We start from the raw sequence: 16078 nt of genomic DNA, 5'->3' as shown, positions 1-16078 counted from the left end.
TATGGTTGAAATGCAGTAAAACCTGTGTATGTAAGACGTATGTTTTAAAAAATGCTTTAATGTTATCTTTTTGTGTAATTTTTTAATTGAAGATCAAATTATTCTTTCAGGAACTTACAAGCCAAGAGTCCGCTGTTACGATACCTATCAGTTATCCCAGAAATTTGAAAGATGCTTAGATTCTGAAGGTTAGTATAAGCTACGGCTGTTAGTACAAGATATCTTCCATACATAATTCAGATTGGACTGGAGTAGAAATGTTCCTCCCTGTGCTAAGGGAATAGAGTGTACTTTGGAGGAACAAGAATCTAGAGTAAAATACCACCTAGTCTTTATCTGTATTTTTAGCTTTTCATTCTCCTTCAAAGTTCTTTCCTCTCTTGGAGCGGTGTGAGGAATGTAAGATTTACCTTGAGCCAGTAAGCGCGGGGCTCGGGTGTTTGGGAAATGCAATGCGGGTACAGTGGGTGAGTAGTACCGGATCTCTCTTCTGTCTCTTTCTGGGGAGGCAGGAGGAAGCACTGTAGTTGCACTGTCCTTACTGACAATTTTCTCACTTAAACCCAAGCTCAGTAGGTGAGTTACAGGGTAAAGAGAATTCCCTGAGGGTAGGTTTGTTTGGTTGGTTGTGTGGTGTGTTTTTTTTGGTTGTTTGTGGGTTTTTTTTTTTTTGGTGTTTTTTTTTTTTTTTGTAATTTTATTTGTTTTTGTTGAAACAAGGTACTTGGGGATAGATGGTAGCATGGCTAAGGCCCTTATACCTTATTTGCTACTAATTTAGAGAGAGAATAACTATGGTGAGGAGAGCAAGGAGACATCTAGATGATGGGAAAGGGCAAATATGCTGGCAGGTAGAGTAGGGGAGGAGGTCAGAGCTTCTGTGGCTCTGAGTTTTAGGGTGCATAGAGTTGGGGACCAGCATTTTGTGGTTTTGTTTGGTTTTGTGTTTTGTTAGAAACCTGACAGCTGGAAACTGGGATACAGGGGTGATCAAAACAGTGAGGGGATGAGCATAGATTGGCAGAAGTCCTAAATCATTATGGAAGAATTAAACTGGTCTGCATTGTGTCTGAAAATGATGTGAAAAATAAAAATTGAGAACTACCAAATGAGGTCGGGAAAAGGGCAGAAGAACATATTGGTTTTACTTTAACCTGGGCCTCAGGATTACAAGGAGTCATGTGGGGTGAAGGGACATGGAGCTACAATGTGGTAAGAGGGCAGGTGTTGGGGCTACGGCTTCAGAGAGACTGGGGAGAGGAAGGTATGGCAAGAGCAAGACCCATTTTAATAAAAGAGTAGTGATCATTTTAATAGTAAATGCTTGCTGGTAATTAGAACTTAAGGTGAACTTTTTTTTTATAGCTGGCATTTACTAGATTGCAGAAGTATATTTAATTTGAAATGTAGAATAGAGTCACTTCAGGTAACTTTAAATGAGCTACCTAATTTAAATGGAACCAATTTAGCTGAAGCAACTACTTCCTAATGTTCCCAACCCAGCTCATTTAAAACTAGGTGAAGTTCAATACATTGCAGTGTTCAACATGCATAGTAGCTTTCAACTTTGATTTTTTTTGAGCTCTAGAACTTTTTCTGTGGAAGTGTTGACTCTTTAGAGTGATCACACGTGCAGGTTTGCATGTAGTATGCCCAAACATAAGTCATTTTTTGTTATCTTTGACAGATTACCAAAGGTCCATGTACTAAACACTCACTGAAAACCATTTGATTAGACCTTTGCTGAGCCAGTAAATACGTTGTTGAGCATTGTGTTGACGAACATGTCACGTATACAAGAAGGATAAAAAGATTACAAGATGCTTCATACATTTCTAAAGTTTTAAAAAACTGCATACTATTTTGCAGATAAGGTTATATAATTAAAGATTTTATCACAATGCTTGCATTATGCATTGACAGCTGTGGGGAATACTTATATGACTATAGTTTAGCATGAGTGTAAATGTTTTTGGGATTTATGCCAATGTTTCCAAATAAGTTTGCTTACTTAGTTGACTTAACATTCTCTTGCTCTTTCCTCTAGTGGTTACGTTTGAGATTTTATCAGATGATTACTCAAAGGTACGTTTAATGTTTTCAATGTATAAATGAAAAAGAAGTTTTAATATGTATATTAAAATGTATTTTCATATATAGTAAAGGCAGTCAATCAACACAACTTTTGGAACAGAATAGTTTTTTTAATAAAGCAAACAGGATAAATATTATTTGTTTTCTTTGTCTCTTTGTATTACAATTTGCCTTACTGCTTTAAAAGGCTGTTGTCTGTAGGAGATAAAAACTCCAAATAATGATCTATCCTACAAACAAAATAATGCGGAAAACAGAATTAGTTATTCTTTCTAGAATAACATAGTCACAATCCCTGTGACCAGTGAGACACAGATAACTATAGCTATCCCATCTCTCAAAAATGGTGTAAGTTAATAGCCTGATTTGTCAGTATTATTGTAGCCATGAAGATTATAAGCACATGAATGAGGCAAAAAATGTGGAGAGAAATAATGCTTTATTTTCTTGAACGAAGTGCTGTACCTAGAGGAAATGGTTGAGTTCTTAGGACCATCAGCCCTTTTTCAGGCCCAGTGTGGTCACCGCTTCTAATTCTGTTTAACAGGTGGAAAAGTGTTTATGTGCTTGAGAGCTCATCTGTTTTTTCCAGCTGCAGAAGCTGCTGTAGGACAAGACATTACCTCTTTCTCTAAACTTCACTTTGCTGATTCATCAAGGTTTTATGTTCAAAATTAAACATGAAATTTAAGCACACAATTGTGCTGATTTCATTAGGACAAGCCTTTTTTTAAATTTACTTTCTTTTTTTTTTTTTTTTTTTTCTGAGAACAGACCTTAGTGTTTCCAGTATGGGTTTGTTTTAATCAATGTTTCTCTTTGATCCTTCTAGCTTTAGTCTTTTTGAATTTTTCCCCTCTGAGATTTCCAATAATGTGCGTGAATTCAAGTAGCAGAAGGTGACTGATACAGTACAGTTGCCTCTAGCTTCTCTGGCTGTGGGGGAATGCTTCTGGTTGTACAGACCAACCAGTTATTTGAGAGGCTGAGCAGCACATTGTGTTTGCCAATGTGTTTCTGACTGGTTGCGAGCAGTAAGGCGCGTGTGTGTGTTTTCAGCTGAAATTGATACTGCGTTTCAGGCTGAAGCCCTACTTTCATAGGTCAATACAACTTTTCAGTTTTGTTTTCCTAAACCTTATCAAATCGTTAGGAAGAAAACTAATTTCAGGTAGCTGTCGTAGTATTTTGAACATGTTAGAAAGGGGTAACAATATCTGAGAAATTACACTTGAAATGCTTAGAATCATAAAAATATTGATTGAAAGGGGACCTTGATATGTCATTTAGTGCCTGAACAGGACAGTCAAAAACTGGAAGCATGGGCTTTCCACAAATTCATTGAATAAATTGTTGCAGTGCTGCACTACCTCTTTAAAAATACTTTCTCCTTCCTATCCAACCTGCCCCAGAAAACTTGAAATTTTCACTGTTGCTTCTGCGAAGTTTGACTCTTGCTGTTTTTGTAACTGCGGTTCAGTTGCTGGCTGCTGTTAGGTTGTCCTACAGGGTGCTCTTGGCCTGACTAAACAAGCAAAGATTCTTCCAACCTTTCTTTGTATGTTTTGTGTTCTGCCCCTTGTCTGGGCAGCCCTCTCAGTGCTCTCACTGTCCCTCACTAGGTGCTGCCTCAGGCTTTAGCAGTGCAGGGAAAACAGCTCCTCCTCAGTCCTTTCCCACCATCTCATAAGGTTGTCTTTTGAGGCTTATTTGCATTTTCACAGTGAGAAGACTGTTGGTTTTCATTCCTATTGGTATCCATAAGGCTAGTTACACTTCTGTGCTCTCTTATGTTTTAGGCTTAAAAGTTTTAGACTTGGTCTACGTTTTAGGTTGAGGAGAGAATAATACCTCTCTTTCTGCAACCTTTTGCAAAAAGACATGTATTTTTGCTCAGTGTTTTTGCCACACTGGTGGCTATGCTTTTGCCACTCTGAGGTTGTAGTTTTCTGGTAGTGACCAAAATTTAATTAGTATGAAGGAAAGGCAAACATGATTTGCAGTGGGCTGTATCCACTGCTAATGAGAGAGGGCACAAATATCTTCAAGTCCAATATTGTAGAAATTTTTATTAAAGTAGAAAATAACCACTTGCAGAATATTTGGTTGATTTTGGCAACTATCAAAATCCTTCTAAAAATCTTTTTAGAGTGGTGAGAAGAAACTTTACTTCTCTGATTGAAAGCAAACTGCATCTTTCTTCCTGATAGCAGGTTTTTGATGGCTTACTGATAGTGAAGTAAGAGAATGATACTGATAGTTTTAAATTAAATACAATTCAATTTTGTATTCTTCTCAGCTTCTGTACTACATTAAGATACAGACATTTCTTCTTTTGCAATGATAATACAGAAAAGATTTAATCTGGGTGTTGTTTCAAACAGATGTTAAGAGCTGCTTGTTGTAAACCTCCAGTTAAAAGCATAAAGGCATTAGGCACATGAAGGATTGATTGGAGTGTATATGAAAAACATTGTATAACATCACCTATGCAGCTGCATCTGTAATCTCTTATGAAATTGTAGTTATGCTTGTGAAAGATGATAATCTACTTGGTCTTGGACCAAGAGGAGCAAGTCCATGAATAAAAGTTGAAACACTAGGGTTTCTGATATCAGAAAAATCATAAGTAAGGGAGGACTTAGTGATGAGTAGGCCCAGGTCAGTATTTTTTCTGTGTCTTGTAAGGGAAGAGTATATGGATATATAATTAAAGATGACAGATTCAAAATAACTTCTGTACCTCGCCTTTCATGAGCTTCTCATCCTTATTTGTGTTGTTAACAGTGTAGTCCAGCAGCAGGAAATTTTAAATGTTCATTATCTGCTACTTTTAGAAGACTACACATACTCTAAACTAAACTGAACTAGCATTTTTCTAATCTATTTTATTTACAAGGGTAGAACTAACCTTCTACTAGTACTTACCTATGGGCTCTTCCAGGACCAAGATGTTTGTCTAAGTTTCAGAAAGAAACAATGTGCTTATTCAGTTGACAAACAACAAAAAAAATGCACAAGGGTTGTTGGTGTCATTTATAGGAATGCTGCTGTGCATCAGGATGTATGGTACAAGTGCTTAGTACGTATGAACGTATTGGTGTCTGCATGGCATTGTACCTGGAAGAAATCATTGACTCTGATGTCTGAAAGAAGTACAGATGTTAATTTTGGTGCAGCATAACACTGGGGTGACTATATGGCCTCTATACTATACTCTTGTGAATATTCATTTGATCTTTATTAATAAAGCTCTTTGCTGTGACTAGTGAGAACGATGAAGCACTGGTCGGTTCCATCATTATAATATAACTGGTTTAAATGAGTTGTGATAGACCCGTGTGAGCTTTTAAAAAAACACTGGAGTTTCTGCTGTAAGACAAGTTGAGGAGACTGTTGTCTGCTTCTGTGTGTTTCAAAGCTTTCTGTTTTATTTTCAGATTGTCTTCTTGCAGTGTGGCAGGTTTGTGGAGTTTCATTCGCAACATGGCCATTACTACAAGACAAGAATACCAAAATTTGGTAGAGATTTCTCGTATCACTATCCATCGTGTGACCTGTATTTTGTAGGAGCAAGGTATTGAATAAGTGGATTTTTCTGTTTCATTTTTGCTAGCAGTGTTTTCCAATAATAAAATGAACATTAAAATACCAGAAAAGTTAAAAAATTGGGGGAAGTGGCAATTCCTTCCAAATTAATAATGGAGACAGTTTGTGAAGAGTGGAAGATGTGGGAAGACTAAGATTAATTCAGGTTCCTGTACTGTTTGAATACTTTTTTCTTTGATTCTTAAACCAGGTACATGATATATTTGCAAGTTTGTTGTAAAAATTGTGATTCAATGTACTGTTTTAAAAAGTGATTAACATCTAAGTAAGGAGTATTAACTAATTTTCTATGCTGGTTGCTGTTTTGTTGCAGTTAAAGTGTGAGTCGAATCACGTAATTAATTGAGTTTGTGAGAAGATACGTTAAAAATAAAATGAAGTCTTTAGGGCTTCAAACAAAATAACTAGCAACTTAAGATGTAACGTAAATCAAAGGAAATTAGAAGATCTTAAGAAAGGGCTTAATACATCTTTTCCCTGGAAAAAGGGTAATTGGTATGATATTGCAGTGTAATAAATATTTTTGGTGAACATACACATTTTTCTCTGTATTTTTTAACACCGAAGGATAGATGCGTTGTATGTTTTAGAATGTGAAGTCTGAAAACTTGGTAAAATTAGGCTGTCAGCAAGATTCCTTGTAACTCCTATTAACTTATAACAGTATGTTTCAGTATTTGTGAGAGAAAGGAGTAACTTTGGTTTTTTTTCCTTTATAGTTCTGAAGTATACAGGCTAAACCTGGAACAAGGAAGGTTTCTCAACTCCCTGCAAACTGATGCCTCGTAAGTTATCTGTAATGCATGGCATCCGTCTGCCTTCTTTCCACCAGGTGGAACCAAACCACCAGTGTGCTCACCCTCACTGCTGGAGCTGCCCAAATGCCTTGTAGAGCTGAAATGGAACATATGCCGAATCTGAGCCTTATTTTATTTTATGTTCTGTAATTCTTTGTTCTAGTTTTTATGTTTTAATTGAGTTTTCTTTTGGGGATATTTTAAAATTGCTTAATGGAGACTTGTAGTAGGTATTATATAACTGGATCTTAAGAGCATTTCATTAAACCTTTGACATTATTGCTCAATTTTGCCATCATATAGAGATCTACCCACAGGGTATGTAATTTCCCAGGCATGTCTTTGTCCTTCTGCTCTTGGAGTAGCCCAAAGAGAATTTTTATATTTGCAGTGTGTGTTTGATTCTTTTGAAAATCCTACCAGAGCAGGAGCTGGGCTGCTTTTACGTGGGAAGAAGCAGATGAGAGTAACAGACTTGACTAGATGAAGAGGCTAGTTGGTGGGCAACAGCTGGTGCTCAGTGGTAGGAGAGTTTAATGGATGAAGGAATATTTGGGCAGGAATAACTATAGAAACTGAGCAGTAGGAAAAAAAAAGGGGGGGAAATATCCTGGAGCAGGAATATTAAGGGTCTTGTGTAAAATCTGAACTGGGGAGATGATACTTGAAGTCGTGAAAAGGTTGTGAGGGTAGGGGAATTGGATGAGTTATAGAATAAGAGGTGGAGGACTTTGAGTGGAAGAAGTTGGAAAGTGCCAGGATGAGTGGTGTGAAGAGAAATATTTGTATTTTGGAAGAATTGTTGGAGAAATATAGGGCTGCTGGGTGCCCTGTTGAGAAATGGGATGCTTGGGGAAGGGAAAGAAATAATTCATCAGAATACATTGAATATGTAAGCTTCAGAATGGAAGTCGTCAGGAACACCTTTTGATATAATTAAGAATATAGAGGAGCAGAGTGATAAGGAAAGGCTTGGTGGTAGGCGTGGGCAGAGAAATGCAGAATTGTTCCAGTTGGAAAGAACCTTAGAGCCCAGCCTCCGGCTCCGGGACGGTCACACTGAATTCAGATGAATTTTTGCACACGGTTGTGAAAACGCCAAGGAAAGAAATTCCACAGCCTCTATGGGCAACCTGTTTGATACTTAATTATCTACATGGCATAAAAATATTATCCATACATCCAGTTGGAACCTGACCTGTTTTAAGTAATTAGCGCTGTCTCTGATAGCTCCAAAATTTTGGTAAGCTCCTTTTAAGTATGGGAAGCTGCTGTCAGGTGGCCATGCATTCCCCCCCAGCTTTTGCTTTTCCAGGCTGAGCAATAGTTTACATGATCCAGGAGTCTTTTTAGTTGTTCATGTGTTTAATTATTTTGAAGTCTTTAAACTTCTTTTTCTGTTTTAGAGAGAGTAATGTCTGTGACATAAATCCTGTACACTTCTTGTTTGCCATGGGGACAGCTGAGGTAAATGTTTGCATTCCTTTTTATAAAAAGGGCAGTAGTGCTTGTTTCTTTTTTTATATTAGTTTGCATGAGAATAGGAAAAAATCATGACAGGAGCCTAATTAATTAATTTCATCTCATTTGTTGTTTCAAGTGTAGATCTGTTAAACAAGATGACTTTTTAAAGCATAGTGCAGATAAAAATTCTGACCTACCTTGGTTGCTAAAATGCTTGAGATTTTGGAAGTGGGAGAGAAAATAATATTATCTTGCTTTATAGTACAGCCATTTGTAGTAATTAGCTAGCAATTTTACCCTATTAATCTTCAGAAATTTGGTGTTAATGATTTTAATTCAGATCACGTTTTTTAAAAATATGACTGAAATGTGTAGAGCTTATATGCCATTATTAGAACAACTCATGTCAACCTAGGAAATTTGATTCCTCAGTCATAGATGAAATAATTCATTATTTTATTCAAACATTTTCAGAATACCAGATACCTGTTGCATAAAGTTAAAATGTGTTTTCTAAACTGTTTAGGGTAAAGTGGAATGCTGGGATCCTCGAACTAGAAATCGAGTTGGGCTGTTGGACTGTGCTTTGAGCAGTGTGACAGCAGACACAGAGTGAGTAAAAGCTGTCTTGTCAAAGGGTGCTCTTCTGTTTTTTCAGAAGTTTTACTTTTAGAAATAAATCCCACTTTGCATTAAAATGATATGTCTGGTTGTCTTCTCATTCTGAGTGAAGGGTTTTCTTAATCATAGAGTCATCTTAGTTATCAGTCTGAGTAGTAGTGGCTGATTTTCTAGACAAACACAAGTCGTGAATGTAAACAATACAACTTTTGAAGTAGTATTTCTGAGTGATATCTGTAAACTAATTTACATTCATTATCTTAGCTATTTTTAACACTGAAAAAATTATTTGCAGCATTTGCTTATAATTAGATATTATTCTAATATTGTGCTTTACAGAATAGAGAGTTTGCCATCCATTTCAGCACTGAAATTTGATGGAGCTTTGAACATGGCTGTTGGAACATCTACAGGACAGGTAAAGTTCATCTACAACAGTTCTTAGGAGATCCTGTTCTTGCAATTGCCAGTCCAGGTCTATTGTACGTTGAGTGCACTTATGATAATGTAAATACATATTAATAAAAGTATTTTTAAGAGCTTAAATTACATGTATAGAGTAGTAACTAATTCTTAAATTGCTAGTTGATTTTGTCAAATGGTCTTGCTCTTCTGAATACTGTGGCGACCACTTAAAATCATCATAATGTACTTACTTTAACTTCACATTCTGCAGTTTTCTCATGACTTAAGAGCCATGTATGCAGGGAAACTGTTGGTTTTTGAGACTACCAATACCATCTTCACGTCACATATGCTGTCCCTTGATTGTGGCTAAGAAAGCAGAAGTGATTGTCTTTCAGCTATGATTTTTACTGTCTTATTTTTCTGTAAGGGATCATTTAGATTCATTTATTCGTTGTTACCATCATATTTGTGGAGTGGGGATTTTTTTCTGCCTTCATCAATATTTTGGTGGGTTTAGAAAACTGTAGTTTGTTCAAGAGCAGATACGTATGTAAGAGTTGTATTTGGGCTAATGATGGTATACGTGTTAGACAAGTTTTATTGGAGATTATATTTTTTTAATTAAACTGATAATTTTTTTTTTCAAAAATTATTAATATTTGCACTTTGCTTGTGAAAGATAAGGTGTTTCCGAAGTTCTATAGGAAACTTTGGAGATAAAAATCCAGGTTTCTGGAAGATAGGGCATGTACTCTCCACTTTCCTTAATATAAAATATTACATTCTGTGGTATTTAACTGAGTGGACGTGATGTTCACTGAATGTGGGAGTCTGAAAATTTAAATCTTGTATGAACAGCACAAGAATCTGAAAGTGAGAGATTAGTAATTGGAAGCCTTAAAAGTGGTTTGTTTCAACAGAAATTTAAAAGACTTTAGAAAGATGGTGAGCTCTTAAATTTGCTCTTAATTTTTCTAGACTGAAGCATTCTGAGGTTAAAATACAGGATGTTTCAAAAAGTTGGACCCATTTTGAGATCGCTGTATCTCTGCAACCACAAAGTGTCAACTATAATCTCAATTTTGTACAGCAGGTGGAGGGAACAGAGCATTTATAAAAAGGTTACTAAAACCTGATAACTCATTACACCGTTTGTAAATTTTTCTGTAATTATAACATATTGCGTCCATCTTCTTGAAACACTCTCCATATTGTCAGAATAAACTGGGCTCACTTATACACTTTTTCCAGAATTTGAAATTATTTCTGTTATGTAAATCCTGTCCATATATTCAAGTAAAAAATATCAAGCATCACTAAGTCTTTAGTTAAGATCTGGTACGTGTGACTTCTTCTTGATCTTATGATATTGTAAGTTTAATCTGTCTCGTACTCTTCAAGGTTTTATTATATGATCTCCGGTCTAGTAACCCATTAATAGTCAAAGATCACCACTATGGCCTGCCTATTAAGTCAATTCAGTTTCAGCGTCAGTTGGATTTAATTATCTCCGCAGATTCACGAATCATAAAAATGTGGAACAAAGATACAGTGAGTATTCTTACATTGCTTCATTCAGATTTTTTAATTTTTCTTTTTTTTTCTTTGTGAAACTCGAATAATAAATCTAAAATTCACTGTAGGAAGTTGGATTTTTAATGTCTTCTGATTTACATAGCATTTTGTCCTGTCTGACTAAATACAGCAGCATCTGGGAAGGTATTCAACAGCCTGTCAGGTATAAAGCTATAGTCTTAGGTATATCTCTTTAGCTGTTTGTACATGTCTGCCTACGATGCTTCTTTCAGCAGAAGGATTTAAATGTGAAAAGTAGTATCTTAACAATTGCCCTGGTTTGTGTATTTCTCACAGTGTGCTTGAACACATCCAGTTACGATTTTTCATCAGATAAAGCATTCCAATTCCCTGCTCAAAGGTCTGACTTCAAAGGTAGATCAGTTAGTTTAGGACCTATTAAATTCAGGTACTGCTTATTTTCAGAGCAACCTATTTGGATACTGAAGCAGTTACTGTGCCTAGGTCTAAATAACAGGGTGTACTATGCTGTATTAATGGATTATGTTGCAATAGGCAACGGCTCTGTCCCTACCTTTTGCACCTCTAAGTGAAGTTGAAATCTTTCAAGTTTCGTAAGACTTTCTTTCATTACATTAAGCTGTTTTTACCTTTCCGTCAACAAAGTTTGCACGAAATAATTACCAAATAGGTTCATAGTAATGCTACTCTCACTTGGTTTGAGGTGCTAACTTTACTCATTGTATTCCTTCTAAAAACATGCTCCATCTATGCTTTTCTAGCTTTATAGTGAAACCTATCAAGAGCAGTTACACTAGTTTAGAAATGTTTTTTTCTGACTGTTTCAGGCAGTCATTTCTCTATTGTTGCGTTTCTTCATGAACTTTCAACAGCCTCCTTTATTTTTTCTCTGATCGCAAGCAGTTTTTTGTAGGCTCCTCTGCAGTTATTTTTTTATTGTTTAGAAGGGCAGAGAAATTATTGGATATTATTTGAAACATCTGCAGTGGCCTCTCTGTTTTTTCCTAGGTATATATATTCCCCTATAGAGAATGAAAGGCTGTCAGGTTTGTCAGGTGGCCTCTGCAGCGGGAAAAGGGAGGGTGTCTCACTGCTGGAGGGCAGAGATAGCTTTGGACTCTTTCCTAGAGTATGTTCCAGCTGGCTCCACCTCTGCCAGATGTTGGTTCCTGACTATCTCTGGCTGGGACCCAAGTGCAGAGGCAGGCTGCGGGGTGGAGAGCATATGGCTTTGATACCAGAATAGCCCCATGCTGAGACGTGCCTTGGGGTGGGGAGCGGGAGGCTTTGTCTGCTGGGACTGGGGTGGGGAGGACTCATATTAATCATCGGGGAGAGACCAGAGGTGGGTGGGGTAACAGCATGTAACTGGGAGGGAAAGGACGGGCCCAGAAAGGTAGGTGGGATTGCTGCAGGGAAAGAAAAAGGAGGAATAGGATGAAAATTTGCTCTGTTCCTGTCCCTCATTTAGAACCGTGTAGACATGTACTCTCATGCTTCAGATTCTGTGGCCCAGTTCTTAGAGGCTGTTCCTTTACTGGCTGTCTCGTGTGTTGGCTTATGAGAGCACCTGTATTTTGTCTGGGTTTTTCAGACTCTGTTCCAGTTCTTTTTTTTTTTTTTTTTTTTTTTTGAGAATACTGTTTCCTGCTTTTACCTTTTTCTTAAATAATCTTTATAACTTCAATTCTGAGCTAACCTAGATGCCACTGGATGCTTTTATTAGTTTTATGTTTAGACCTCTTCAATACTGAGCTTATAAATTGCAGATGAAGTGCTGAGCTATATTTGATTTTATGTAGACACAAGCAGGGTGGAGGAACCAAGCTCCAGAATAAAATTACAGTCCCAGTTCATAATTTCAGCTAATAATACTTACCAAAATAGAATTATTTAAAACTACTGTATTCAGACTTAAACAAAAGGGGGGGGTTATGCTAGCCATGTGCCAGGAACCTATGGACCTCATCCCTCTTTTTGCATAAAATAAAGCAGATGTGACACACATGTTTTCAACACAAAATTGTGAGCTGAGAGATTAGAAGTGCCACTGTATGTTGCTATGTCTTCAATAATCAGTAGTCTGCACTTCCTTATAAGAGGTAGGATCAGAGACAAAATACAATATTGAGTTCCTTGTGTTATGTTCAGATGCTTTATTATTCTGCAAAATCTGTTCAGTCTTTATTCGGTCATGTTTTTTAGCTTCTATAATGGCTATTCTTAATGTTTCAATTTACTAAATTGAAGTATATTATATTGTTTGGAATTCCTTAGAATAGCTTTTCTTCCTACAATTTCAGGGGAAGATATTTACTTCAATGGAGCCAGAATATGATATCAATGATGTCTGCCTGTATCCAAACTCAGGTACGTTAGATATTTTAATATCTTAATAAGTTCAAAAGGGAAAGCTTGTGTTAACCCAAGCTGTGGTCTTTTCTTTCTGTTTAGGTGATTAGGTGCACTTTTCCTCCTCATGAGTTAGGAAAAAGTGGTTACTTGTCCATTAGTGTCATTGTTTCCTCTGCATCTGTATTAAATCAGAGCTTGTGTAGTTAGGAACTGCTGTGCTGCCTATTGAGCGACTGACCTCTTTTACCCTTTCAAATATCTGAAGTGTTTGTTTCATAAGAGTAGAAATTTTGGCCTTTTGTCTCAGCTAAGTCCCAGATGAGTTAGAGCTTGTATTCTAGAGCTAGGAAAAATTTCTTTACAGCAAATTTACAAATTTTTACAAGTGTTCACAACTGTTTGATCTTTCCTGCTTTTAGATACAACATTTATTGTGCCCTCCCTGGGATGGAATACTTTGGCTTTAATTGTAGATTACTAAGTGCACAGATTTGAATGCTTTTTGTGACTATTTTCAGATTTGCTATGTCTCATATTGTTACGCTTAGAGGTCAAAACGGAGAGTCACTTTTAACCAGAGTTTCCAGATACTGCCTTAGGAGTGAAAATATTTTACAAAATGTGTGCACACACGCTTTGGCTGTACCTCTAGTTGTAATTGCCTTAATTTTCCCTCTTTGATCCAACTTGCTTAGTTCTTAACTAGTATGTGACACCTACGTCCTTTTTAGAAAGCAGACTGAAAAAGATGAAATAAAAATTAGGGCTGCTAGGATGGCACAGGACAAAATTATTGATCCAGAGAATGCCTATGTTGCAAACTCCATTATCTTCATTTTGGAGAGAGGTAGCAGTGAAGACAGAGTCAGTTGGACTTTGATTCATGCTAGCAGCTCAAATTCAAGATTGTAGATAAGTGAATTTGAGATTTCTAATGAGTTAAAACTTATCTTGTCTCTTCTTCCAACTTCAGTTAAGAATGCATCCTTTTTTTTTATGAAGACAAACACTTAAATATGAATCCCTGCTGAGGTGATGGGCATTTTGTACCTTACACAGCAACAAGACTGTAATGGTCTGCAGGACCTTGCTGATGAAAATATTAACTCACTTCCATGCTGCTCAGGTTTAGCCCCCTCTGAAACAGACTGTGTTTCACTACGTAGGAATTGGGCTAGGTTTTTTTGAGCCCTTAAAGGCATAAATACCATTTTTGTGTTCTGTATACTTGGGGTTTTTCGGATCAAAGTGCCAGAAATAATGTAAGCAAAGAATTGAAGCCTGCCAAAACTGAGACTCTGTGGCATGACACTGAGGGTACCTCTTATGTACCCTGGTTGTGTGTACAAATTCGTTTTGACATCCTTGAGAATAACTGTGTAGTCTAAGTGTGGACTGTGCAACACGGAAGTGAACAAACCTGGTCTTTTCTCATCCATAGTGGCTACAGAGGGAGGTCACTGGAGTGAATTATCTTTAGCGTTTCATCCAGGTTTCACCTTTGAGCGTGTTGTTTTTTGCAAAGGAGAACCCAGGAGTGAATTAACATCCATGCAGGATAACAAAGGGCTCATGACAGGGAGTGAAAGAGAAGCTATTTGACAGTGTAGAATCTTAGCATGATTTAGGTTGGAAAGGACCTCTGGGATCATGTATTCTCTGCTCAAAGCAGGGCCAAACTTTGAAGTTGTATGTAACTTAAAGTCTGAACAGGTTGCTCAGGTCATGACTGGCCAAGTTTGAATATCTACAAGGGTGGATGTTACTCAACCATGGAATCTCTATAACCTCAGTGGTATGTAGACGTACCCCAAGTGCTTTTGCAGAAATGATTTTCATGAGACTGCAGGAAGAATTTTGTAGCACAAGGAAGTGAATGCACAAATCTCCCTAATGTTGCTTATTGGACATTACGTTTTCATGTGTCTGTGATCTGGATCAAGATCCATGGTCTAGATTGTGCATTCCCATCCTGTGTCTCCTCCTTAAGTCAGTTCTGATTTACTTACTGTTTTTTCTTTGACCACGTCTGTAGGGGGCTAGGTTGATGTATTTTGGTGAGAACTGTTGTGGGATGAAAACTAAGTTGTATTTTCTAATCATATGAAGATAGAGGGAGAAAAACTAGAACATGTTGCAGCAAAAATTAAGAGACTTAATATAAAAGGTGAGGTGTCGCACGTTTGTCATAAATACTATTGCTCCATAATTTAAGGTGTCCGGCACATGCTCATTCAGAATGTAAAGAATAATAATGGTAGAACAACTGAAAAGAAGGAAATAGTTTTGGTGATGTGAACTTCCAGTTGTGGAAAGCTGGACATCAGTGAAGCCACAGTGTGGCTGTGGCTTGGTGCTGTCACTGGTGCCCCAGTGTTCCCAGTGCACTGCTCAGAAACCCAAAGATATTTGCCTGGCTCCTGTTAACACTTCCTATGGAACTGCTGCCCAGAAAGCCCATACTCTAATCTCACCCTTATGCTCTTATATTTGCTTAAAACAACTTTGCAGTTCATCACTGCAAGGAATAATACACTTAGGTATTTTATTTCACTGATGTGGGTCAAAATACAGAATTTATTTCATGAGAAACATGTTTTGTTTCGAATTGAAGAGAGCAATTTCAGAAATACCATGAACCAGAAGTCATTGAGTCTACTGAAGTCTAGTACTTTTCCATTTTATATTTGTAATTTTATTACAATAGGTGTAATAATCAGGTTTTAGATTAAAACCACAGTAGGTAACTACTACTTTATATTAGTTGCAGCCCATTTTACAGCTAAATATCTGCTGTACGTGCAGTAATGAAATAGTTTTAACACTGTATTGTCACAGTTCTTTAAAAAAAGAAGTGGAAAAGCGAAGCTACGTTGTAACATAAACCATTCTGAAATATTTATGGTAAACTATGGATCAGTATTGTGAATTCTTTTTTAATAGTACTGTGAGAATCTTCTTGTAGTTGGGGTTTTTCAATTATATTATTTTACTGACCTACATCAGTATTACTGCCCTTTTGTGGGAAGCAAACCCTTGTGTATCTTTGACCGAATTACATCATGACAAACTTCAAGTGGATCTCTTAAACTAGTTATGAATGTCTTTTTTCTGATTACACACGCACAGAATAGGGGTGGGGAAAAATGGTTTACCACTTACTTAGGAGCCTT

General features: G+C 36.9%; 1 protein-coding gene across 1 annotated transcript in view; it reads left to right on the top strand.

The window, feature by feature from the left end:
* The window catches only part of NOL10 (nucleolar protein 10), a 52073-nt gene that overhangs the window by 2045 nt on the left and 33950 nt on the right, over positions 1 to 16078 (top strand). Inside the window, exons 4-12 of the mRNA XM_065835431.2 lie at positions 111 to 188; positions 2048 to 2085; positions 5535 to 5671; positions 6423 to 6488; positions 7907 to 7967; positions 8491 to 8576; positions 8925 to 9003; positions 10395 to 10544; positions 12854 to 12920. Of these exons, the coding sequence (XP_065691503.2) occupies positions 111 to 188; positions 2048 to 2085; positions 5535 to 5671; positions 6423 to 6488; positions 7907 to 7967; positions 8491 to 8576; positions 8925 to 9003; positions 10395 to 10544; positions 12854 to 12920 (762 nt within the window). The remainder of the gene's footprint in view (positions 1 to 110; positions 189 to 2047; positions 2086 to 5534; positions 5672 to 6422; positions 6489 to 7906; positions 7968 to 8490; positions 8577 to 8924; positions 9004 to 10394; positions 10545 to 12853; positions 12921 to 16078) is intronic.

Source organism: Patagioenas fasciata, chromosome 3 (assembly GCF_037038585.1).
Source record: "Patagioenas fasciata isolate bPatFas1 chromosome 3, bPatFas1.hap1, whole genome shotgun sequence".
Lineage (NCBI taxonomy): Eukaryota > Metazoa > Chordata > Aves > Columbiformes > Columbidae > Patagioenas > Patagioenas fasciata.
This window is presented reverse-complemented; position numbering and strand designations above follow the sequence as displayed.